Source organism: Numida meleagris, chromosome 5 (genome assembly GCF_002078875.1).
Source record: "Numida meleagris isolate 19003 breed g44 Domestic line chromosome 5, NumMel1.0, whole genome shotgun sequence".
In the NCBI taxonomy this organism is placed as follows: Eukaryota; Metazoa; Chordata; class Aves; order Galliformes; family Numididae; genus Numida; species Numida meleagris.
This window is the reverse complement of record NC_034413.1, coordinates 56,619,817-56,645,075: the sequence shown is the minus strand read 5'-3', so window position 1 is coordinate 56,645,075 and position 25,259 is coordinate 56,619,817. Positions and strand designations below refer to the sequence as shown.

Here is a 25,259-nt window from a genome sequence, read left to right as displayed (position 1 = left end):
GCTCTTTTGCCCTCTCTGTCTCGTCACGCCTGGCGGCACCTTCCGTGGTGAGGGCACAGTGGGTGCTTGGCTGGGGTGCCCTGGGGCTGGGGCTTGCAGAAAGCCCTTCCCTCTCCTCTCCCCGCAGCCCCCCGTGCCCGCAGCAGGCCCTGTTTTCTGGTCTCCTTGGTGACAATCTCATCGCTCCTCGGCTTCTCTCCAGCACCTGAAAATAGCCACCGAAAGTGGAGATGCCTGCTGCCAGCACCGCCGCCGTGGCCAGGCTGGAGCCAGGCTGCCCTGCTTGGGGCTGGGTGCTTACAGCTGCAGGCCGGTATCACACGGTAGTGAGGCAGCCTGGGGAGGACTCTTGTGTGCCCCAGCACTGCTGGCTCATGCCCAGCCCTGAGCCCCCAGCCTCATCCCTCTTTTTCTCCCTGCCTTTGGGTAGTGCCTTTTCCATAGCTCTCGGAGTAGCTCTCTTCGCTCCTCGCACCCCATACAACGTGCATGGGGGTGCTTGCAGCCGCCCCTGCATCCCATGGGTATTTTGGGAAGCTGTCGGCTGTGATTTAAAACCATCTGCCTGGCACTCGTGTGGGGGCCCATGGCCCTGCTCCCTGCTATGACCAGGGTCCAGCTGTCCCCCGAGGTCAGCTGGAGCCACCCTGTCCCTATGGCCGGCCATGGGCCCGCTCGCCCACGGCAGCTCCAGGGCTGGCCGGCAGTGGGCCAGGGCGATATTTGAACCTTCCTGAAATAGAAACGGAGCTGGGAGCGAGCACAGGGTGGGAGGGGGTGGCCCAGCAGGATGAGGGAAGAGGTTTTTGGGCTGGGGACATGAGATCTGGGGGGCTGGGAATAGGCTGGATGGCAGCGGGACCCCAGGATGGGCTGTGGCATGGGGACAAAGCACCCAGCCAAGCTGTCCCTGTGTCCCACACTGTGCTGGCTGCCACTGGGGCCACCTATCCTCCAACATCCTGGGGTACGTGAGGTGCTGTACCCTCCCTCCCGCTGCAGCAGCCACATCCTGGTGGTGCTGAGTCCCTCTCTGGGTGAAAATGAGTCGGTGGGCTGGAGTAGCTCTTCCTCCTCTGGCCATCCATCCATCCATCCCCTGTGTCCCCAGGTCCAGCAGGTGCTACAGGCTGTGATGACGGGGTGACGCTGTGGGTGCTGTCTGCTGGCAGTGGCCCCCCCGTTGGTGGGGGCATGGCTGGTATTGCTGAGTGACACCCTATCTGCCAGGCCCCAGCCAGCCGCGGGCCCAGAATAGCAGCGCTGCCCTGCAGTCAGCATGGAGCAACTCTCCAGCCCTGCCGCTCCCCAGGTACCCTCAGGACGGGTGGGGGGCCAGGCTCGGTGGCCCCCACTTGGGGCTGGCCACGCTGGGTGGGGGGTCGGTGGCACCTTTTCTATGGCTGGATCGGTGTGGGGACAAAGACACACAAGGAGCACACCACAACCCACCTGCCTGCCCCCACTGTCCCCAGCTGCAGGGGAATGATTGGGGTGGGGGGCATTTGTGTAAGGTCACCTCCCTGCCAGGGCAGCTCTGGCCTCCTTAGAGAGCGATCCATGTGGCTTTGTTGTCGTAGGGTGGGATGTAAACATTGGCTCTGCTGCCAGTTCTGCCCATGGCGTGTGCTGCTTTGTTATGGTAGGGTCTCCTGGGGGACCGATGGGGGCACGGGGCCAATCGACTGGTCCTGATTGCTCCCCTCCTGCCTGGGCTGCCCCTTTGTTACTGTAGGGTCTCCCAGCGTGGGGCTGGGCGTACCTAGCCCCGTGTGGCAGGTGGGGCTGGCAGGGCTCTCAGCATCAGAGGAAGCCAGAGTGGGATTTACACCTTGGGGACAAGGGGAGGGAGAGGAAGGGCATGGGGTTGCTTCGGCTGGGACAGCGAAGGGAGCACTGTGTGTCCTGGCATCCCATGCCCTGCACCTGGGATCCTCCTGGAGTGGACAAGCTCTGTCCCACTGGGGCACTGCTGTGGCGGGGAGCTCCCTGGGGGCTGCACCCTGGGGGAACCAAGCAGTGAGGTGGGGGCAAGGTGGGCTGGCTGCTGCTGACCCCCCCGTCTCTGCATGCCCCTGCAGATGGTGCTGCTGGACGCTGCTGCCCGCCCCGCGGAGGAAGGTGGGTAGCAGGAAGGGGGATGAGCAGTGCCTATATGGATAGCAGGTGGGGCTGGCTCACTCATGTAATGTGCGCATAAACCCTCAGCTTGCTTGGGAAGCCCATGTCACCCCACTCAGCTCCTTCCAGGCTGGACAGCTGCTGTGCTCTGCACTGCTTCTGTCTCTGTGGAGTGGAATCTGAGGGTTCTGCTGGCCCCAGCAGCATCCCCCACTGGGGGGGCACCGAGACCCGGCAGCTCGGCTCATTGCTGGGGCAGGTGTGCCCGCAGGGTTCCCAGAGGCACTACATCCCAGGGGGGAAGAGGAGGAGGAAGAGGAGGAGGAAAGGCAGAAGGGCTCCAGGCCTGTCACCTTCACGCTGGGCAATGAGATCCTGGGACTGGAACCCGACAACAATTTCCAGAGCCCCGACGCTGAGGTCTACATGCACTTCATGAGGAGCCACTGCTGCTATGACGCCGTCCCCACCAGCTGCAAGCTTGTTGTCTTCGACACCACGCTGGAGGTGAGACCGCAAGGATCACTGGGGACAAACTGGGAGGGGGGGAGGGGGGTCTCAGTGTCCCCCTGACCTGCTCCCTGCTCTGCTGGCAGATCAAGAAGGCTTTTGTGGCACTGGTGGCCAACGGGGTGCGGGCAGCCCCGCTGTGGGACAGCAAGATACAGAGCTTTGTGGGTGAGTGCCAGGGCAGGCAGGGCAGCGGAGAGACTACTATGGGATGTGGGCAGAGTGGGCAGCCCCGTGTCTCCGCAGGGATGCTCACCATCACTGACTTCATCAACATCCTCCACCGCTACTACCGCTCGCCCCTGGTGAGTGCCCCAGACCGCGGCAGGCGTGATCCCATGCTCAGGGTGATGGGAGGGATGCCAGGGAATGAGGCAGCCCTTAGCCATGCCACCCTGCTGAGCAGGACTCCTCCCTGCCCTCAGGTCCAGATCTACGAGGTGGAGGAGCACAAGATTGAGACGTGGAGAGGTAGAAGCTGGGGATGATAGGGTTGTCTGGGCAGGGGATGTCATGCTCAACGTGGGGATGGCTCTGGGGGTGTGGGAAACCACTCCTAGCACTCTCCCTTCACAGAGGTGTACCTGCAAGGCTCCTTCAAGCCACTGGTCTACATCTCCCCGAGCGATAGGTGAGCTCCTGCCCAGGGGGGAGAGCTGGCAAGACCCCCACCGGGGGGTGGGCACCCACTCAGGGCACCAGGGGGCTTCTGGGCACAGCCACGTCCCCCCACCCGCAGCCTCTTCGATGCCGTCTACTCCCTGATCAAGCACAAGATCCATCGCCTGCCTGTCATTGAGCCCATCTCGGGCAACGTTCTGCACATCCTCACCCACAAGCGCATCCTCAAGTTCCTCCACATCTTTGTGAGTACAAGGTGGAACAGAGACGGGGGAGCCCGTCACCGCGGGGTGGGGTGCGTGCACGATGCGTGCTCACGTGCGCTGCCCGCTGCAGGGCTCCACCATCCCCAAGCCGCGCTTCCTAAAGAAAACAGTGCAGGAGCTGTGTGTCGGCACCTTTCGCGACGTGGCCGTCGTGCCTGAGAACGCTCCTGTGTATGCTGCACTGGAGATCTTTGTGGACCGCCGTGTCTCTGCGCTGCCTGTAGTCAATGCTGCCGGTATCCTACAGCTCCTACCCTATGCCCACGCCAACATCCCTTCCTGCCATCCCCTCCTCACCCTCGCCTCTGTTTCCTTGCAGGGCAAGTGGTTGGGCTCTACTCCAGGTTCGACGTCATTGTGAGTACTGAGCGTGTCGGCATGGCTGTGGTGGCGCGTGGGAGCACATCCTGAGCATCCCCGTCCCTCCCAGCACCTGGCAGCCCAGAAGACCTACAACAACCTGGACATCAGCGTGCGGGAGGCGCTGCGGCAGCGCACCGTGTGCCTGGAGGGGGTCCTCACCTGCTACCCCCACGAAACCATGGAGGACATCATCGACCGCATCGCCGAGGAGCAGGTGAGCGGCAGGGGCACATCCCTTCCACCCACCCGTGCCATCTCCCGCTCGCTGCCCACCTGTGCTGCTCTGCACCCGCAGGTCCATCGCCTGGTTCTGGTGGATGAGAACCGGTACCCGCGGGGCATCGTCTCCCTCTCTGACATCCTCCAGGCCCTGGTGCTCACTCCCGCAGGTATCGATGCTCTTAACTCTTAGCCCACGACGCTCCATCTTTCTCCATTCGCACCCTCCATTTCTCTCCACTTCAGGTAGGCGCTGCCCCTCTGCCACTGCAGAGCTGGCTGGGGAGGGGGGTCCGGGGGCACTGGGGATGCCCAGGTGGTGACAGGGGACGAAGGTGATGGTTGTCCCAGGGTCTCTAGGTGGGATGCAGGTTGCGCAGCTCTTTGGGCTGGGTGATGGTATGGGGGGCTTGATGCACCCCAAGACAAAAACCATCTTTCTGGCATCGCCTCTTGGCCTTGCTGCCCACCTGGTCCCCAGTAGTGCCCCATGCATAAGGTGACAGGGATGCATTAAGCAGGCATGGGACCTGCACAGTGTCCACAGGGGTGGCAGTGCCAGGGGGAGACCAGCGGTATGTCCTTCTCTGGACCAACCCCATCTCCTTCCCTGGTGCTTGCACTCAAGCACAGGATGGAGGCTGCCCCTGTGCTGTCTCTGTGTCCCGCAGCTGCAGGGCAGGACATGGTGCCATGCTGCAGGGTGCCCAGCCCAGTGCGGTGCCCACAGGGCGTTATGGCCTTTCATGCTCTCTTGCCCCACAGGCATTGACCGACACTCGCTCTGAGGACACCAGGGAAGTGCCACCAGCTTGTCCAATGCGGGGCCTCTTGCTTGGGTACTGCAGGGCCGTGGAAGGAGGCTTGGAGCCCGGGGGCTCTCCATGGCAGGCTGCCCACCTGCCCTGGTCCTGGGACTCACTCTGAGCCTGGGGCCAGCCCCTGCCAACCTCAGGGAGGAACAGAGCAGGGAAAAAAGGGTCCAGGGGTGCCTCCAGCCTGCGAGCACAAAGGGATGCTCAGCAGGCACAGTGGCACCAGAAGCTGTGTAGCCAGGCACAGGGACGCCTGTGTGGCACTAGGGGACCTGCAACATCCTCCCCTCACAGCCACCGCTGTCCCCTCCTGCTGCGAGACCCCAGTGCTTCGGGTCCCACTGGCTGTGCTGGGTGCCTGGGAGGAGAGCATGGCTCAGCTGCACGCACAAGCTTGTTTTTTGTAGGGTCTCCAGGGCTGGAACGCCCTGGTAGAGGCGCTCGTAAGGGGACCCTGTACACTGACTGGGGGGGTGGGGGGTATTTATTTATTTGCCAGTCTCTTCAGCCTTACTGGAATAAAGCAGCCTGCCCTAGGCACTGTGTCATGGCCTCTCTGGGCACGGAGCCTGGCACGGCTCATTGGGGTAGGGCTGGGGATGGGATGCCCACTTCAGGACAGCCAGAGGGACAGGGATGTTGGCTCACCCAGGGGTCTGCAGCTCAATGGCTCCAATGGGGCTGAGGCGACCCTTGAGCCCATCCTCCCTCCACTACTTTGTCCAGTGCCCATGCCCTCATAACCGCATCTCTGGGGAAGGACGGCTGACAGCAAAAGGTCCCCTGTGCACTGTAGTCCCGGTGCTGCCAGGAGACGTGGTCCCAGCACCCAGCCCTGTAGGGTCACCTGGCTCCATCCCTTGGCACCACACACAAACCCTAAAACCCCACCACTAAACCCCAAATTCCCGCCGGCAGCTAAGCCCTGTACTGTGAGGAGGGGGGAAACTGAGGCACAGAGAAGGGGCTGGGGCCAAGGTCAGTTATTCAGGCACAACCCCAGGCACAGCTCCACACGCAGCGACACAATCACGGGACAAAGAACACCCAATGGCTGCAAACCCCTCCCTGCGCCCCCTGGCTCCTGGGTATGGGGCGGGATGGGGCACCCCTGGTGGCGTGTGAAAGGCACAGCGATGCCCTGAGCTCAGGGGGCCCCCGGGCGAGCAACGAACTCCAGGTTGATGGGCTTGTCAGCCACCAGGACGATGCGGGACACAGACGTCACCTCCACGCCGCGGGGGTCTGGCCGCACCTCGAAGGCTTGGATGATCTGTTGGGGGCAGACAGAAGGGCAGCAGTGCCTCGGGATCCCCCCAGGGCAGCCAGCGTGGCTCAGGGTGGGCTTCCTGGGATGGAAGACCCCACTCACCCTGGCAAGGGCTAAGTGCATCTCCAGCTCAGCAATGCGGCGGCCGACGCAGGCACGGACCCCGTAGCCAAAAGGGATGGAGCTGAAGGGGTGGTGGGGGGAACCGTGTCCCCGGAGCCAGCGCTGGGGCAGGAAGCGCTCCGGCTCGGGAAAGTAGGTCTCATCGTGGGACATGGCATAGTGCGCCAGGACGAAGAGGGTCTGTGGGGTGAGAAGGGGTTAATGCCCTTGGATGTCGTGGGGTATCCCCAGCACAGCCCCCACTCACGTTCTTGGGGAAGAGGTAGTCTCCAATGATGATGTCCTTCTCATAGAAGACCCTGGCGTTGGTGGGCACCACGGGGTACACCCTGGGCCGGGACAGGGGGAGAGGTGTTGTGGGAGACGGACCCAGCCAACTCCGAGGCAGGAACCAGGGGGAATATATCCTGCTGCTTGGCAGCTCCATCTCCGTCCCCAGGGAGGAGGCGGCTGGCTGGATGTGGCCCCTAGGGGCTGTAAGCCAGCCCTGCACCTTGGGCAATGCTCCCACATCCCACTCCCTGGGTTCCCTCCTAAGCACATACCCTCATGTTGGGGAATGGGCTGTCCTAACCCATCCCTACCCGATCCAGCTCTACTCACCCCAACCCAAAGTGGAACGGGGTGGTACCTCAGCGTCTCTTTGATAACAGCCCGGAGCATCGGCATCTTGGGGATATCCTCAGCACCAGGAAACCGGTCTGGTGGCACAACGGCTTTCAGCTCCTGATACAGGGTCTCCTGGATGCCCAGGTCCCGGGAGAGGTGGTAGAGGGCCCAGCACAGAGTGTTGGAGGTCTGGGGGTGCAGAGGGAAAACAAGGGTGAGTGGCAGTGAGCATGGGGAAACTGAGGCATGGAGCGGATAGGTGGCAAAGTGGGGTATGGGGTCTGCACTGACTGCTTCCCTGCCCGTGCCCAAAACACAGAGATCTCTGGGGACACGCCGGTGGCCCTCACCGTGTCCACGCCGGCCAGCAGCAGCTCGGCCACGCTGCCGTACACCTCGTCCAGGCTGAGGTGGCCGCTGGCCAGCAGGTAGCTCAGGTAGCCCTGAGAGACCTCCTTGCCCTGCTCCACGTGCCCCTCCAGCTCCTTCATCTTCCGGTCAATCAGCCTCTTGCCTGTGGGGACGGACACCCGACGCTGACATAGCGAGTGGTGAACCCCAGGTGGCCAAAATCACTGCTCCCCATTCAGGTTTGCAGGGGTCCAACCCCACCGCCACGGCTCACCAAAGGCGAAGATGGTGTCCCAGCTGTCCAGGTAGCGGTCCCAGAAGGGCAGCACCTTGCGGCTCCAGCGGGGCAGGACAGTGGCGAAGATGGAGTTCTTGAACATGAGGTTGATGGAATCGATGAAGTGCTGGGTCTCGGCGGGGACCTGCTGCTTCAGGCACCCAATGCGGGTCTCGAAAAGGATATAGGAGATCCCTGTGGGGGACAGGCGGCATCCAGAGCCCCGCGGGGACGGGGGGAGCAGAGCGGGGCCGAGGCCCCCCTACCTTCCAGGGCGAAGCGGTACAGCAGGTTGGCCACGTCCCCCACCAGCACCCCCGAGGGGCTGCGGCTCCGCTCGTCCCGCAGCCGCACCATCAGGTCGGACACCACCTCGCCAATGGCATCTGCGTACAGCACCGCCTCCGAGGGCTTCAGCAGCCGCTTGTTGAGGACCTGCCGCAGGCGGTACCAGCGCTCCCCTTCCCTGCACGGGGATGGGGCTCAGTGCATCCCCAATCCATGGGAGCGTCCTGCACCGTGCCACCCCGATCCCTGGCAATCCGTCCACCCACTGTGGCCACGCTCATCTGCTTGGGGCAGAAGGAGCAAAGGGAGCTCCTATCCGCACCTCACATCACCGTGGGGCCGGACTCACTCAGTGAAGGGTCCGTAGGGCAGGCGTCGTGTGTCCCGGTGCTCCTTCCATAGGGCCATGTCGCTCCGCATCGGGTACTTGCCCTCCTGCCGCAGCAGCTGCTCCAGCACCACTGGGCTCCCGATGTTGATGTTCTGGTAGTGTCCAAAGGTTGACTTCCAGATGGGGCCATAGATGCGCCGAGACATCAGCTGCAATGCACAAGGCAAGGCGGAGTGAGTGGGACGTCAGGGCAGGGGGCAGCACTCAGCACTGGGCACAGACTGGTGTGTGGTATGGACTGGCACATCCATCGTCCGCCCCAAGGTGCAGGGAAAGCCTTGACAAGACCAGAGGGGACAGCAGGGGCAGGAACAAGTGCCGTGCACAGGGCTTTGGGAAGATGCAGGCCCATTGTGGTGGCTGTCAGCAGATCCACAGCATCACCCCATCCACACTCTGCTAAACCCAAGGACAGTCCCCGTGCTCTTGAACTCAGCGCCGATAAGAGTGGTTAATGATCAGCGCTGGGCACAGCATCGGGGCCACACAAGGCCATCCAGGGGACATCCACCAGCACTGGTCCTTCTCTGGGCTCGGAGTTGTGCTGTGCTCATACCCTAACTCTAACCCTAACCCTAACCCCGTGCCCACCAAAGCCATGGCCCTCTTGGAGCACCAGTACCCCAGCCATTTCGGGGTCAGCTGAGCACCCCCTTGCCATCCACAGGGACATTTCCAGGGGGTGTGTGACACCTTGCTGAGCACCAAGAGCCCCTCTGGAGCTGGGGAGCTGCGGGCACCCTACAGGGAAGCCCCGGTCCCCATTCCCCCTGGCTGCGGGGATGCACGTGGCACAATCTCCCTTGGTGACTGCGTCTCAGCCTGAGCCCAGATTCATCTGGATTCGTCACCGCCAGGAGACAGACGTTCCTCGCGCGTGGTGGCAGCAGGAGGGGGAGGGACGGCCGCCCCAGTGCTGCAGGCAGCACCCCAGGAAGAGGGGGCTGCGGGTTAGGGTCACCCCGGGAACAGGAGGCTGTGGGTTAGGGTCAAAGCCTCTCCGCCATCGGGTGCCCACGGCCACAACCCAACACAATGCAGGCCTTGGGCAGCAGAGCTGGGAGAAGCTGCTGAGATCCAAGGAAGGCAGCTCCGGAGCTGCCTGCAAAGCTGGGCCGTGCTTGGAGCCCTGTGGAGCAGCAGTGACCCATGCCCGCTCCCTGACCCCTGCCACCCTGTGACAGTCCCTTCCCCAGCAGCAGTGCCCGCTGCTCCGTGGTGCGGGGAGGCTCCATCCTGTGCTCCTGCCATCCCGATCCTGCACTCAGCTCCTGGACGTGGCAGGTCGGAGCTCCCGGCCGGAGAACGGATGCTGCCTGGCTTGCAGCCAGCCAAACCCTTGACTTGCTTCAACCGACGTATGAGGAAATGTTCGGAGAAGGAAACAAACACCCCTGCCTGTTCATGTTCTGCTTTCCCGGGCACCACTCGCCCCACATTTAACCCCAGTGCTACCAGCTCGAGGTGCCAGGATCCTGCAGGCAGCCTCTGGGGAGACACCAAGACGCCGTGCTGCCGTGCACAACTCAGGGACTGGGGGCAGCGGGCGGGACCCTTCGGTGCCCCTCTCCGTGCATCTCCCCAGGAGTAGCGGGGTGCTCCGACCCCCAGCGCTGCCCACGCCCGGCTCCCCGCGGTCACTCCGGGCTCACCCCACGTCGGTCCCCGGCTCACCTCCGCCGCAGCATCACTCCCCTCCCGCACCCCCAGCGCATCCCCTCGTCTCCACACCCCCCTGGACCCCCCCTGGCACCTGGAGGCGGTGCGTGTGCAGCAGGTAGCCGCGCAGGAAGAGCCAGACGAAAGTCCTGAGCAGCCCCGGCCCAGGCAGCTCCTCCGGTCCCTTCAGCCGCGCCGGCCCCGCCGCCGCCGCCGCCGAACTGCCGGTCCTGCACGGCGGCTCCGGGCTGATCGGCGGCGGCGGGCGGAGGCGTAGGGGCAGCATCAGCCGCCGAGCCCCGCCACTCGGGCCCGCCATGCTCCGTCGGCAGCGTACGGGACGGGGCGGTGCGGAGCGGTGCGGGGGGCGGCACCGGGGGCGGTGCGGGGGGCGGTGAGGGGGCGGCACCGGCGCTGGGAAGCGGGCGCCGGGAGCCGGGCAGCGGCAACGCGAGGCGGGTAGCGGGTGATGCGCGGCAGGTTCCCGGTGCGGTGTGTGCCTCGTGCAGCAGGCAACGGGCACTAAGTGCTGGCTGCTGCGCACCGAGCGCCGTGCAGCAAACATTGAGCGCCGTGCACCGATTGGGGTGGCTGTCCCTCTCGGCCTGCCCGGTCCGTGTCCTTGTCCTAGCTATCTCAATCCCTCACCCGTCGTTCCCTGTTCCCACCCGGTTCCCATCGCCATATTTCTCTCTGTTCCTATTCCTGCCCCATTTTTCTTCCCATCTTTGCCCCTGCGCATCCTTGTCCCTGCTGCCGTGTATCTCCTGCAGCATTCTGGAACCTCCTGTGAACCCTAGAGGGTCCTTTGTTGCAATTATCTGGGAAGGTCTCCAGGACACAGGGACAGTGACAGAGGCGTCGTTAAGCTGAGGCTGCCCTGAGCATCCATCCATCCCTCTCTGCGACAAGGTTTGGCAGCTCAGGGAGGGTGTAGCCACCCCACAGTGGAGCTGATGGGGCTGCAAAATGGGGGAGCCTGGTGCGCCCGTTGTGGCTGCCACGGTGATGGGGGAGCACTGCAGTGGTGTCCAGGACATGGTCAGCCTGGCACTGCCACCAGGGCCATGGGCCACGGGCACTGCTGTGCTCGGGTGCCTGCCCTGCTCCAGGTGCTGTGCCTCTGGCTGGGACGTCCCGGTGCTGATCATTAACCACCCTTATCGCGCGGTTGGTTCAAGGTCCTAGAGGGAGATACTTTGTCCCCAGGACGGGCGGACACCTCGGAACCCAGTGGGTGCCCGTGTCCCTGTCTCACTACGTCCCGGCTGCGGGAACGGGATGTCCCAGGCCGGGCTCCAGGCTGCTGATGTGCCCTGTTCGGGGACTGGAGATGCTGCAGGCCGGGAGCTGCGTGCCAGCCGGCACCGGGAACACGGGACACACAAGTGTGAGCGCCTGCCGCCATCTGATGGCGGCTCCTAGCCAGCTCCCAGTTTGGAAGCTCCCCAGGGCCTCGCCTGTCCCGTCCTGCTGGGGCTGCTTTGCCCCTTTCTCGGGGGTACTTTGTGCCCACCTTTTCTCTCGGGCGATCCCAGCCCATGGGGAGACCCCAGCGCCGGGTCTGGGTGCAGAGAGCCCCGGCAGCCGCTAGGCTGTGCTCCCGCATCTCCCACCGCAGCGCTCAGCCCCGCTGCCCCTTCCTCGCCGCGGGATCCGGTCCCGCTCCGCAGCCCGAGCCGTGACACCCCCGGGCGGCAGCACCCAGCGCTGCTCCTCCGCTCACCCCGCTCCCAGCCCGGGGGGGTGCACGGTGAGTCACCCGCGGGCAGCGGTGGCAGCGGGAGGCCCGAAGCCACGGGGATGGCAGCCAGGGCTGCGGGGGAGGCCATGCGGGAAGGAGAGGGGCGGTGAGTCAGGCCGCCCGGTGGGGACTTCCAAAAGGAAGTGGCTGGGCCGTGACACATCTCCAGCAGGAGGATGCTGTGGGGGTCCCGGGGCACCTCCAGCTGCGGGACAGTTCGCTGGGTGGGGTGAGTGTCCCTGCACTGGAGAGGGGCTGGAAAGGGGCACGTGAGGCAGAGGCAGGAGAGCCAACCCAGTGCTTATCCGTGGGGATGGTCTGTGGGTCCGCTGCCCTTCTCCGTCCCCCTGCAAGCATCCCACCCCACCCCACCCACCGGACACTGTGCACTGGGTGCTGCTCGCAACGTGGTGGGTCCTGGCTGCAGCTTCTTTCCGTGACTTGTGCAGTGTCACCCATCGGCTGCAAGCTTTTCCCAGGGCTGCATCCGCTGACCCCGTTTTGCAGTCGCACAGATGGGGATGTCTCATGGGAGGGCATCCCTTGAGTCACTCCCAGGAAAGCCCAGGCTGCAAGAAAGGGTTCCAGAACCATCAATAGTCTGTATGTCTGTATGTGGAGATGGCCATCACGTCAGCTGTGTGTCACCACGCTGTCACCGCCTGAGTCACAGGCTGTGTTGGGGTCAGTGGGGCTGGGCAGCTGGCAGGGGGGACAAGGGAGATCCAGGAGGAAGGGGATACGTCCTAGATCTGGGTCATCTGCTTTAGAACTGAGTTTTGCACCAACCACTGGGATAGCCCAGCTGTGCAGGGCTCAGCATCCGCAGTGACCTCCGTGCCCCAGAGGCTTTGGGGCCAGAGGCTGGAGCAGACCTGGGGCCGGCGGCGGGCACACAGGCAGGCTGTTATCGGGGAGACGGGAGGCAGCCTGGGCTGCTCTCAAGTGGGCCGGGCTGATTAGTGCCTTCAAGTGCCTACAGAGTTATTCTAAGTCAAGTGGGCGTGAAGGGATCCGAGCTCTCCAGCCTGGGACCGGCGTCGGGCAAGGGACCTGGTTCCCCATCACCTCTGTTCCCCACGGCTCCCAACAGCCCTATGAGGTGGGGGGTGCTCCCTGATCCAGCTGCCTCTCTCTGTCCCTCACTCCTGCTGCAAAAGGCTGTTTGCTCCAGCCCAGAGCAAACCTGATTTTATCTCCCAACTGCAGTTCCCTTGGCTGTGGGCCACGGTCGATTCCTCCTACGCAGGACTTGTAAAGCCCACTGGGGGACCCGTGCACAGAGCGGGCTGTGTACGCTGCCACATGACATCATGTTTACGGCCCGCAGGGGCCCAAGGACATCCCCTCCCAGCGGCACTGCTCCCAGCCAGCCCAAGCCATGTGCGTCCTTGCTGGCCTGCCGCTGGGCAGCATCCTGCGCTCCCTGAACTGAGCAGAATGGTGCACAGGGAGCTGGGGGAGCAAGATCGGCCCCAGCACTACATTTGTCTGGGGAGGGGTGCTTTCAGCTCTGCTGGACCCCCCAGGCTTGGTTTTCCCTATGGAGTGTGAAGAGTGGAGGCTGTGCTAGCACTGAGTGTGGGCTGCTCAAAAGCACAAGGTCAGGCCCTCCTCAAGTTGTTGCTCAGAGTGAAAGACAAATTTTCTCCCTCTGGGACAAGGATGTTCCTGTCTCTCCCAAGGCAGAGCTGGATCTTTGCTGCTGTTGCATGTAACCGAGGATCTTGGGAAAGAGAAACAGCATCCAGAGCCACAGGGGCTCACAAAGGAGTGCTGCGCCCATCATCCATCCATCCATCCATCCATCCATCCATCCATCCATCCATCCATCCATCCATCCATCCATCCATCCATCCATCCTTCCATCCTTCCATCCCTCCCTCCTTTCATCCGTCCATCCCTCCATCCATCCCTCCCTCCTTTCATCCGTCCATCCCTCCATCCATCCCTCCCTCCTTTCATCCATCCTTCCATCACTCCATCATCACTCCATCCATCCATCCATCCTTCAATCCATCCATCCATCCATCCTTCCATCCATCCATCCTTCCATCCATCCATCCTTCCATCCATCCATCCATCCATCCATCCATCCATCCATCCATCCATCCATCCATCCATCCATCCATCCATCCATCCCTCCATCCTTCAATCCATCCATCCATCCATCTTTTCATCTATCCATCTATCCACTCCTCCATCCCCCCACCATTCCATCCATCATTGGACCCTCTGTCTGGTGTCCAGCTGCTCTCACTCTTTTGGTGCAGGGATCCCTGAGGCTGGCAATGGAGGGTCAGAAGCAACTTGCACCCCAGCAATGAGAACCTCTGGGGGGCTCCCAAAGCCACAGCAGAAGTCAGTGAGGATCTCTGGGCCCATGGGTACTCAAAATATTGTCACACAGGGATGAGATGCTCTTACTGAGGTATTCCTAGGAGTGCAGTGTGCACAGATGTGAATGTGTGGGCTTGGTTCTGTCCCCATGCAGCCCCCGTGTCCCCCCCCAGTGCCTGCCCGCCCCTACACATCATTACCCCGTGTCCGCGGAAGGGGACCGTGTTATTTTAATAAGATCATTCTCTTCCCGCCGTGAGGTCGCAACCTCGGGCTGATGACATCACAGCGCGCTGCCATGGGGACGCCGGGATGTCACAAACACAGCGCGATGACCTCACTGCAGGAGCGGGAGATGGGGCCAGGCCGGGTTTGATCACCGATGTCCTCGGGAGCGAAGGCGGGGAGGGATGCTGGGAAAGTATGCGGCTGCTGCGCGCCGCACTGTTTGGGTTGGAAGTGGCCGCACTTTCCCCGCAGCAGGGAGGGCCAGTGCCCTCTGTTCCCCCCCTGGGCCCCCCGGTTGTGGCTAGGGGGGGCCCAGTTGCAACACCCCGCAGCTGGACCCCGAAGCACCCACGTACCTCTGCAGCCCATGGCATCACCACCTGGGGACCCACAGCCAGCAGAGGGGACACCTGGGCCCCCCATCTCTGCTGCACGGGGTGTAGGGATAGCTGCGTCCCTCCAGCACCTCCCATTATTAATTTCCATCAGTGGCCAAGTGGGACCGGGGCTGGGGGGGCAGGAGGGGGTGGCCGAGAAACACTGCGCTTTCCCCCTGATAGCAAAAATAAATACATTAAAATTCTTGCAGGAGGTAGAAGAATGCGGGACGGCAGGAAAAAATTGTTTTATAATTTGTAATAACACAAAAGCTGGAGGGGGGGGGGGGGGGGACGAGCTGCAAGAGGCGAGGGAAGGCTGAGACAAAGGGTTGGCCGTGGCAGAGAGGGCTGCTTCTTAGTGGTGGTCCCCCAAAGGATGGGGCCCTTTGGGTCCTAGTGCAGAGGAGGAGTCCCGGGGTTGCATGCTGCCATGGCTCCCTGCGTGGGTCTCAGCATCACTGTGCCTCAGTTTCCCCTTTTGAATGGTGTATCACCAGCCTCACGCCCCCCAGCCCCACAGGGGATGGATCTCCCCATGCCTGGCCGCGGCAGCGGGGACGTGACAAGGCAAGTCGCTGTGTGCCAGGCGCGCACCTGCTGTCGGGACGGGCCCCCCTTTTCGGGATGAAATCAAAGGGATTTTTCTGCCCTTAGGAAATCAGATAAAGGCTTCTCACCTGCCCCGCGCTCCCTTTGCGGTGCAGATGAAGGCAGTGGGGAGCTCAGGGCGGGGGACAACAGGCATTTTCAACACGGCAGCAGATGAGCCGTGTGTCACTGCAGCACAGTGTCAGCCTCAACAGGGATGTCCCGTTCCCAGGAGCTGCCTATCAGTGAGTCCTCCCTAAACTCAAGGCAACGAGGAACTCATGGGACAGGTGGGATGGAGGTCAGAGGCTGAAAGCAAAAGACCCCAGGGATGCTGCAGAGCAGATGCAGTGCCCAGCTCAGGTCTGCGTCCCCATGGAGGGAGCGAGGAGAGCCTGGGCTGAACCCTGGGTAACTGTTCCCAAGGCTGGCTGAGGGGCTTAAAATTGAGGTAGCAGCCTATGGGCATTGGTCATCCCATCTCCAGCTCTGTCATGGCTCCCTGCTCCCTCCCCAGCCCTCCACATGCCTCCTGCCCTGGGCAGGTCCTGCTGCATGGTTGGAGCCGCGATGGTGGCTGCCTTCCCCGGCCCCAGCTGCACCTGAGATGAGATCACCTTAACAAAGCTGCTCCCCCCCACGCCCCTCTCCTGCTCCTTCCCTGCTCTGTTCGCTCCTGGGGAGCTCCTTGCCCCATCACCCCTTTGCCCCAGGGGTGACTCTGCAGAGGAGAAGTGGAGCTGGGTGCTGAGAGATGCTTTGGGGTGTCTCTTGTCACCTGTCCCCAGCTGGGACAGCCTGACGCAATGCCAGTAGTGCCAGGTTTGTGCCAGGCAGACCATGCTGGAGAGAGCAAACCGGGGCAGTGCAGGGTTGCCAGGCGTGGGCAGTGGGCACCAGGCAGAGGTGCAGGCAGCAGCGGGCACCTTGAGGGCAGGCTGGACAAGGCAGGGCAGTTTTAGGAGCCCGGGCAGGGCTGTGCCAAGCAGAGCAGCAGGGACGTGGTGACGGGCAAGCCGCTGCCACCGTCCGTGCCCACGCCGTGCCCAAGGACTGCGTGCACGGATCTGCGCTTGGCATCTCGGAGTCCCCCCGCCCGGCCCGCCCTGTCCGTCCCCCCGGGCTCCGGTTTCCCTGTCGGAGGCAGATGCTTTCGCAGCCCTGTCCCTCCTCCTCCTCCTTCTGCGGAGCAGCCTCCTCGCCGCGCTCCAGCCGCCCGGAGGTGCCTGCCCAGCCCGCCCCCCCCCCCCGGCCCCGCTGCGCCGGGCTGGCGGAGGGAGGCAGCGGGCAGCCCCGCAGCCCTCCCGGGGGGCTCGGAGGGGGCTCGGCTCTCCCGGCTGCCCCCCAACCTTGGCAGGATGTTGCCCCGTTCTCGGACCCAGCTGGGGCTCTTCTTCATCCTCCTCTGCCCCGCCAACATCATCGGGCTCTGGTGGTGAGTATAGGGCATCCCGGGGGGGCGGGCTAGGAGGGGGATTTCCGAGAGTGTCGCTGGATCAGGGACCGAGCCCTCGGGTCACCGCTTCGGTGGGGACCACGGTGGGGCAGAGCCATCCTATGGGGTGTGCGCTGCCTGGTTTGGGGTCCCAAAAAACCAGTGTCGGGGGGCAGTGCTGCGGGGAGCTTGGGGACGAGGCCTCTCCCCCACAGCTTCTCCCCGCACCCCGAGCGCTGAGTGCCTACGGGGCAGGGAGGGGCCTTCAGACCCCTCCAATAAGTCAACTTTAATTAAAAGCCCGAGGGTCCCCACGGTGTCCCCTGGCCGCAGCGGGGACAAAACCCCCGTTTGTAATGGTGCCTTCATCAAAGGCAGCAGGGACGGTGCCTCGCAGGATCCCGGAGGGGGTGGGGGATTCATTACAGAGCTGGGACCCAGCCTCGGAAAGCCCAGGTATCTGTCGAAACATGAACTATTTAAATCTATTAAGAATTTCACCCAGCCTGTCTTTATCCGGTTTTAAGTGCTTAGATTCCAGCTCCCCGGCGTGCCGTCCGGGCTATCATTCATTATCTGAGGCTATTCGTCTCCACATTGTCACACTCTTTTGACCCCTAAAATAAAGCTCTCCGTAAGCCTTTCCCCTCCCGTTCCCCTGCACGCCCGGCACTGATTTATTCCGCAGCTCCATCCCCTCCACCAGCACGGGGCAGGAGGCGGGGGTGGGGGGGGGGCTCGGTGGGTACGGATGGTGCCGGCACCGCAGCGTCGTGCTGGCAGAGCTGCTGAGGAAGGGGTTAAAGCGGGTCGTGGCGTTCCGGTGCAGGAAGCCCCGGCAGGCTACGGTGCGTGCCACGCTCCCTGCTCCCCACCGCTCGCCTCCGGACATCTGCGCCATCCCAGGGCACGCTCCCTCCTGCTGGCTGAGCGCTGCGTTATTTCCTTGGCTCGCTCTCAGCCCGCTGCTTTGCGCACGCAAAAGGCTGTCCCTGCATCCGTCCCAGGGGCTGGTGGCGGTGGGAGAGCTTCTCCTTGCTCCTGTCCCCGTGCGTTTGGGTCTCGGCGTTACGCTTTTGCGTGAGAACTTTGAGGGCTGAGAGAAAGCATCCTCACTGCAGTCGGGCGTCCTCAGAGGGATCGCTGAAGATCCGGGCGTGCTCGTCCCCTGCCCCTGTGCCCCTGTGTCTGAGGAGAGGCGCGGGGCACAGAGGGATGGGCAGGCACACAGACCTTCTGCAATCAGAGGGGAGCACGGTGTCAGCAGGGAAGCTGTGCCACCCGGCGCTGCAGGGCACTCAGTTCGCACCGGGCTGTGGTCTTAGGAGCCCGAGGCATACTCAGGGCAAGATTTTGGTCGAGAGGGTTTGCGCTTGTGTCCAGCCCGCGTGGCTGCCCCCAGCCACTCACACAGCTGTTCCTGCTGACGTGTCACCGTTGCTCCCACGCTGCTGGCTCCCTCTCACCTGCAGCCCCCCAAGCCTGGCCAGGTCGTTCTTAGAGGCACTTTGGGGTGAGCAAAGTCAGGAGATAAGAGAAATAGCCTCAGCATCAGAGTAAGGAAGAAAAGAATCCCCAACACCTGCAGTGCCTTGGTCTGTCTGCTGGCACTCACGGGCTCTCCCTGCTGTACCCTGCCATAGGGCTCATTGTCCCTCTCCCCAGAGCCGCCCCACTGTGGGCTCCGTGCACCAGCAGCCTCCTGTTATGCTCAGCCACCCAGCCAGCACCACACTGGCATGAAGCAGGGCCAAGCCTGTAAGGGCAGGCTGCTGGGCTGGCATGCTTTGGGTGAGCACCATGAGTCACTTGCTGAGCCCGATGACCCACAGCCGCCACGCAGCTGCCCTCAGCCCCCCAGTGCCTGTGGGCCATCCCAGGCATGCCCCAACCCCGGCATGCCCAGCATGGGTTCCCTGTCCTGCAGCACATCTCAGGGCAGCCATGCTGAGCAAACACCCCTTTCTTCCCACCCCAAGATATTCCAGGCTTGGACACAGTTTTGTGGCCGCCGCATCCATGGGTGCATGCTCCAGGAACTCAGCCCCCAGAGCTCACATCCCACAGCTCTTTTCTCTCCAAGCAGGTGCAGCAACACCTCTGGGCGCAGGGGCTTGGCTGGGCACCACAGGTTGCTGCAGCCCTGAGCTGGGATGGAGACATGGGTGCAAGGCAGGCTGTGCCTTCACCAGCCTGCAGCACGGTCCCACATTTCCTTCTTAGAAAAGCACATCGTCCTGTGCACTGAAACCCAAAGCACTGCCAGCATCCTCTTTGCTAGGAGACATTCCCATGCCCCTGCTCCAAACTGCATGCCGGTAGCACAGCCCCAGGTTGGTGGGACAGGAACATACACTGTCGGGGAGGACCAGGGAAGCCAAGTGCATCACCAAGGTGCGCCTTAGCATTCCTGGAGCATCCCTCCATCGCCTATCTGCAAAACAGGACGGTACAGGCTCCCCTTGTGCACAGTGCCCTGCACTGGAGCCCTACTGCACGCTGCTCAGAGTGCCTGAGGGGTGAAGTGGATTCATGCCAGGCCCTTCGGTCTATGATTTTGGCTGGGAACTGGACTGGAGTCTCCGTCACTCTGAGAACAGGGCTTGCACCCTGGGCTCCCTGAGCATCCCTGGGCACAGGCTCTGGGAGCCAACAGAGTGGCAACTGCATGTCAATGGGGAGGAAGTTTTGTGGGGCAGGTCCAGGTCCTCTGCCATGCCTCATTTTCCCCTTTTGGCGATGGGGGCTGAATCGCTTGCTAGGAAGTACTGCAGAAATCACTGCAGTCTGCTTTCTGGAGAGCTGCCACTATGTGCCATTCCTGCAGTGGGCACAGGGATGCTGCAGGGGTAGCGAGCCCGGTGAGGGGCTGCAGAACCGAGGTGCCGGGGTGGGCTGGGGGGGGCATGCTGGCGACCCAGCTCCATCGCCAGGGCAGGGGGAGGAGTGCCCGGCGGCAGAGGTGGGGCACCTTAATTGTAGATGCGGGAGGCCTTGGAGCAGGACAAGCTCAGGCAGATCTGGGCCCCGCGCTGGAGCCCTTGCCAAAGCAGTAGCAGTTTGGCAGCATTTTTCTTGCCCTTGTCTCCCCCCCCCCCCAAGCCCCACAAAGCAAAACAGCTCTCGGGCTCCCGGCAGCCTCCCCTCACGAAAAAGCAGAGCCCAGCGGAAATTAATATTGTGCCGGACTTAGGCAGCCCACCCCACGCCTCGCTGGGTCGGCCGGGGGCTGGCGGCAGGGGTGGGGACCCCCGCGGTGCCGCTGGGGCCGAGCGCTCCCCATCCTGCCGGCCTCTCTGATCCGGCACGGCCGGGGTGAGCTGCAGTTCAGCATTTGATCTGAGGGCCCGAGGGCTCGCGCATCATTTTTATAAGATGTACAAAGAGTCCTCACTTAATGAAAGTCCCGTCCCCAGCTCCTCTTCTTCCCCACCCCAGTGGATCAGCCAGCCAAGCCTTCCCAGCCTGGGACGGGAGCTTGAATGGCCACATGGATATCGTGGGGTGGGACGGAACGGGACGGGACGGGGTGAGACGGGATGGGATTGGATGGGACAGGCTGCCCACGTGCCTCAGTTTCCCCATCTGCAGCTGAGTTAGGAGGCAGCCGGGCACTGTTGTCCCATGATGCTTCCCCAGTTGCCCACCCCTTAGCAGAGATGCCTGTGGAGCAAAAGGACACTGAGCTGTGGGCTGCGAGCTCCCCATCAGGCCCATGGGCTTGCCTCAGTTTCTCTGCTGGCGGCAGGGTTCATAGGCTCTGTATTGCTTTAGTCCTTGAAACCCCCAGGTAAAGAATTAGGGCTCAGTTTTCCTGGCTGAGAGGACAAGTCAACCCACACCCAGCCCTGCTTGCAAATGTCACCATCCCAACCTCTGTCCCTGTTTTTTTCAGGGATGGGTCAGCCCGGTCCAGACTAGGTGTGGGGCAGGGGCAGCCTGCACAGAGCTGCCACCCCAAAACTAGGCTTTAGGAGGGGCTTTGTGGTTCCTGCAGCCCCGCGTCCCGAACACAGCCCCCAAGCTGAGAGAGAGGGAGAGAAAAAAGGAAACCCAGGACATACTTAAAGACAGAGATTTGTCTTGTGATTTTCGAGCCCCTGGGGCTTGGCCAGACTATAAAGGCTTGTCTGGGTTTGGAAGCAGTGCTCAGCAGCAAGCAGGGCTGCACCCAAAAACATGGCCTGGGAGCTTCCACTCTAGGAGGGGGACAGAGATGGCACACAGTGCCAGGGATGGGACAGCACTGGGGCACAGCAGCTTCCCTTTGCAATTCAGGTGGCTCAGGGCCCCGTGCCAGCCAGAGACACCTGGTGCTGCGGGATGGGCAGCGTGGACAGGAGGCTGTCAGCACGTGGCGTGCCAGCCCCGTGCCTGCGGCACCGCTGGGCCATCGCCCACCCCGGCACAGGGCACGGGGCACGGTGCCGGCAGCTGTGCAGCTGCATGAGGGCACTCTGGGCAAAATGTGTTGGGGAAGTACAGGAATTTCTGTAGCCGGCGGCGTGCCGTTGTGCTCAGGCTTTGCCTTGCAGCCCGAGATGCGTGCGTGGCTCTCCAGCTGTGCTGGCAAGGAGCTGCCTTTGGCAGGGCCCCAGCTGAGACTTGCCCTCCCGCGCTGGGATCAGCAGAGCCAGCACCACTCTCCAGCCCCACAGCTGGGGATCTGCCCCATTCCCAGCTGGTTCTGCAGGGATCAGCGTCCCCCACGTGCTGGGTGTCCCCGGCGGTGCGTCCGGCCATGCCCGGTGCTGGTTTTGCTCTGCTCGCTGTCCCTCCTGCAGGGCAGTGGGGAGCCCCCTGGTCATGGACCCCAACAGCATCTGCCGCAAGACGAAGCGGCTGGCGGGGAAGCAGGCGGAGCTGTGCCAGCTGGAGCCAGAGATTGTGCAGGAGGTGGCCAAGGGCACCAAGCTGGGCGTGCGGGAGTGCCAGTACCAATTTCGCTTCCGCCGCTGGAACTGCACCAGCCACAGCAAGTACTTCGGCAAGATCCTGCAGCAGGGTAAGGTCCAGCCTCTCAGCTCCCCAGAAACCACATTCCCCGGGCCTCGCACCTCCTGGCACAGCTGGGGCAGAGCCGGAGTGTGCAGACGGGTGTGCATGCAGAGGGGGTTGCTCAGAGCTCTGTGGTGCAGCCACACTGCCGGGACATGTCTCCCTGTGTTGTAATGAAGTAATTAGCGATGCTCCCAGACAGCGCGGGGCTGCGCTCAGCCCAAGAATGCACCCTCGTCTGGCAGTGATTTACTGTTCCCTCGGGACCCCACTATGTGGGGAGGGGAGGGGGCCTGGGTGGGAGGTGGCCCCACAGGTGCCCAGACCGTGCAAACCCCTTGTCCTGCCCTTGGGGCATCACCTCTGCATGCACTTCCCGTGCCTGAGGCGTGGCTGTAGGGCAGGATGAGCCAAACCCATCCATTGGTCTAACCCAACCCCACCACACCAACACCAGGGCATGGGGCTGAGGGGTCAGGAGGAGGGGAAAGTGCTGTGCTGGCAGGATCACTTCCATGGGCAACAGTCCCACATAAGTCCCTGTGCTGGGGGGAGCGGGGATGCTGGTGCAAGACCAGGAATCTCCTCCTGGAGCTGCCCAGTGGGGGCAGAAGGGACAGCTGTTCCCTGGGTGGCGCAGCTGAAAAGGCATCGATGTGCCCAGTTCCCTTTCTTCCCACAGAGCCCCCCAGTTCTGAGAGCATTTCAGGGTGCGGGATGTGGAAACAGCCCTCCTGCAGGCCACGTGCGCTGTCCTTCCCTCCCCAGCCCGTCCTCAGCACCACACAGCACTCCCCTGCAGCACTGCAAGGACACATCCCCTGGCCAGCTGTGTCCCAGCTGGAGGGAGTGAGTGACAGTGCAGGGCTGAGGGACAACCTGAGAGCTGCTGGGGTTGGCAGTGAGCGAGCAGATGTGCACGTGTGCAGAGATGGGGTCACCGTGAGCACGTGTCACACGTCTCCACCACGTGTGGTATGTTGGTGGGTCAGAGTGTGCGTGGGGCATGGCACAGCTATGATGCTGGGGCTGCTCCTGGCAGGATGAGGCCCCAGGCAGGATGAGAACCCCAAATTTTGCCATAGGTATGAGGAGACTTTGTGTCCCTGTGTCTGTTATCAGAGGTGACCCCAGTGACCACCCCAAAGCACCTCCCTAAGTCCCCTCTCCTTCTCTACACGGATTGCAAAAGGGCCCACATTTGCCACCCCCTTCCTCTCTGTCCCCATGCCACCCCAATGAAATGTGTCCCCACCCCCTGCCAGCCCTGCCCTGGTACCCACCTGGCACAGGGTAACCCGTGAGCCCCCCAGCAGGGCGCCGCACCCCCGCTGCCAGAATCCCCCGCTGGCTGCGGCTGCGAGCGGCAGGTCCGGGCAGGGGAAGGATGCTTGGAATTTGTGTCCCGGAGCAGAGAGAGACAGGAGCAAATACTAATAATAAATAATCCTGCGGGGTGGAGGCTGCGCTGGAGCAGGGAGGGGGGCAGGCAGCACCCCATGGCAAAGCGGGTATAGGGGGAGAGCAGGCAGGATGGCATCCTCACTGTCACCTCGCACCTTGTCCCCCTCTGTTCCCCTGCAGATATCCGGGAGACAGCCTTCGTGTACGCCATCACAGCTGCCGGTGTCAGCCATGCCATCACACAGGCCTGCAGCATGGGCGAGCTGCTGCAGTGTGGCTGCGAGCTGACACGGAGCCGGGCACCCCCCTCGCCCACAGCGGGGCCGGGCACCGAAGGCACGGCCTGGGAATGGGGGGGCTGCGGGGACGATGTGCAGTTTGGCTACGAGAAGTCGCAGCAGTTCATGGACGCCAAGAGCAAGAAGGGCAAAAATGACATCCGTGCACTCATTGATCTGCACAACAACGAGGCTGGGCGCTTGGTAAGGCTCCGTGCACTCCCTGCTCTCTTTAGCATCACCTTACTCTCTTTTGGGTGAAGCACAGAGCATCATCCCTACAGAGCCCAGTATGGTTTGGAAGTCCTTTGGGAGCCCCCCAGTCCATCATCTCCAGGGTTACACCATTGGACTGGGGATGCAGGGATGCAGAGATGAAGGGATACAGGGATGCAGGGATGCAGGGATGCAAGGATGCAGGGTGCTGTGATACTGTGATGCAGGGATGCAGGGTTGCTGGGAGGTACGGATGCTGGGATGCCAGAATGCTGAGATGCAGGGATGTAGGGATGCAGGGATGCTGGGATGTGGGTAGCAGGGGAGTACCAGGGGCTCAGCGCTGCCGTCTGTCCACAGGCAGTGCGCAGCTACATGAGGACAGAGTGCAAATGCCACGGGCTTTCGGGCTCCTGCACGCTGCGCACCTGCTGGCGCAAGATGCCCCATTTCCGTGAGGTGGGCGACCGCCTGCTCGAGCGCTTCAACGGTGCCTTCAAAGTGATGGGGGGCAATGACGGGAAGACCCTCATCCCGGTGGGCGACAACATCAAACCTCCAGACAAGCAGGACCTCATCTACTCGGCCGACTCGCCCGATTTCTGCTCGGCCAACCGCAAGACGGGCTCGCTGGGCACGCGGGGCCGCGTCTGCAACAGCACGGCCATGGACACGAGCGGCTGTGACCTGCTGTGCTGCGGGCGCGGGCACCGTGACGAGACCGTGGTGCTGGAGGAGAACTGTCTGTGCCGCTTCCACTGGTGCTGCGTGGTGCAGTGCCGCAAGTGCTCCGTCCGCCAGGAGCTCAGCCTCTGCGTCTGACGGCCTCTCCGCGGGGCGAGGACGCTTGGGGGGCCGCCCCCAGGACGGTGCTGAGGGCACGGGGACACGGAGAGATGACGCAGTGGGACTTTATGGGCTAGGGGACTGTGAGCCCAGCTCTGCGGTTGGATGTCCCTGCAGCGTGGGGACGCTGCCCAGCATCCCCACGGCCCCGCAGCGGGGCTGCAGCGCAGAGCTTCCACTAATAAAGCTATTTAAAGCCGGTGTGCCCTCTGCTTGCCTTTCCACAGCAGGCACCGCCACCCGCCCGGATGCCGCAGTGATGGGCTTCGAGCGTCTTGCTGGCATCTTCTGTTCTTCTCACTCCATCTCCAGCTATCTTTGCTGGAGGGCCTGGCATGGCAGAGCCCCACACGGCGCTTCTGGCACTGTGGGGTTGGTGGCATGCGAGGCATTCGCTTGGCATGCCGTGGGCCACGTGCAGCCTCACCTGGGCGGCACAGAGCCAGGCAGGGCTGGGGAACCTGAGCAGCCCATACTCTGCTGGGCAAACACGGGGAGAGGAGCAGCAGCGATGCCCACCAGCAGACCCCGGCGGCATGCTCCTTGCCCGCCCCATCCATCAAACAACAATCAGGGTGCTGACGAACCATTAACTTGGCCCAGGGAGCGTTGGGGCGGGAGCATCTACATCTGTCAACTGCAGCTTTAGAGCTGGAAATTCCCTCCTGGCCCCGGCAGAGGGGCGGCACGCGGGGCTCCCGGGAACTCCCAGCCGCACGCATGGCCCTGAAGCACATGGGTGTGTGTGCCAAGTTGCGTGTGTGAGCAGGCAGCTGCAGTGTGCACGCTCAGGTTGCACGCCTACGCGTGGTCATGGCTGCACGTGGGCATCTGTTTCCATGCACACACCCACTGCTGTGTGTGTGAGAACCTCGTGTGTGTGCAAAAGGTTCGCCCACGTGGCTCCGTGCATGTCCAC

General features: G+C 62.9%; 3 protein-coding genes across 11 annotated transcripts; 2 read left to right on the top strand and 1 right to left on the bottom strand.

Moving 5' to 3' along the window:
* Window positions 1,112-5,452, top strand: PRKAG3 (protein kinase AMP-activated non-catalytic subunit gamma 3). Of its 7 annotated transcripts, XM_021400481.1 has the most exons (13): window positions 1,112-1,312; window positions 2,082-2,121; window positions 2,381-2,628; window positions 2,718-2,799; window positions 2,878-2,936; window positions 3,057-3,102; window positions 3,208-3,262; window positions 3,371-3,497; window positions 3,589-3,754; window positions 3,838-3,875; window positions 3,949-4,095; window positions 4,177-4,270; window positions 4,866-5,452. In XM_021400481.1, exons 1-13 carry the CDS (start codon window positions 1,280-1,282, stop codon window positions 4,886-4,888), a joined length of 1,158 nt encoding a protein of 385 aa, XP_021256156.1. In that variant the 5' UTR covers window positions 1,112-1,279; the 3' UTR covers window positions 4,889-5,452. The 7 variants fall into 7 exon arrangements, 6 of the variants coding, with proteins under 6 accessions (XP_021256156.1, XP_021256157.1, XP_021256154.1 ...); XR_002439923.1 differs by having other exon boundaries at window positions 2,718-2,936; window positions 4,177-4,346; XM_021400482.1 differs by having other exon boundaries at window positions 2,393-2,628; window positions 4,177-5,452.
* On the bottom strand, window positions 5,883-10,240 carry LOC110400531 (sterol 26-hydroxylase, mitochondrial). Of its 2 annotated transcripts, XM_021400468.1 has the most exons (9): window positions 9,978-10,239; window positions 8,183-8,373; window positions 7,812-8,011; window positions 7,543-7,740; window positions 7,268-7,431; window positions 6,940-7,106; window positions 6,556-6,637; window positions 6,288-6,488; window positions 5,883-6,188 (listed from the first exon to the last, which is right to left on the bottom strand). In XM_021400468.1, the coding sequence occupies exons 1-9, from the start codon at window positions 10,200-10,202 to the stop codon at window positions 6,063-6,065; spliced, it is 1,554 nt and encodes a 517-aa protein (XP_021256143.1). In that variant the 5' UTR covers window positions 10,203-10,239; the 3' UTR covers window positions 5,883-6,062. The 2 variants fall into 2 exon arrangements, with proteins under 2 accessions (XP_021256143.1, XP_021256144.1); XM_021400469.1 differs by lacking the exon at window positions 6,556-6,637 and having other exon boundaries at window positions 9,978-10,240.
* On the top strand, window positions 16,401-24,541 carry WNT6 (Wnt family member 6). 2 transcript variants are annotated; one of them, XM_021400204.1, is made up of 4 exons: window positions 16,401-16,598; window positions 21,383-21,603; window positions 23,181-23,482; window positions 23,855-24,541. In XM_021400204.1, exons 1-4 carry the CDS (start codon window positions 16,522-16,524, stop codon window positions 24,314-24,316), a joined length of 1,062 nt encoding a protein of 353 aa, XP_021255879.1. In that variant the 5' UTR covers window positions 16,401-16,521; the 3' UTR covers window positions 24,317-24,541. The 2 variants fall into 2 exon arrangements, with proteins under 2 accessions (XP_021255879.1, XP_021255880.1); XM_021400205.1 differs by having other exon boundaries at window positions 16,463-16,598; window positions 21,388-21,603.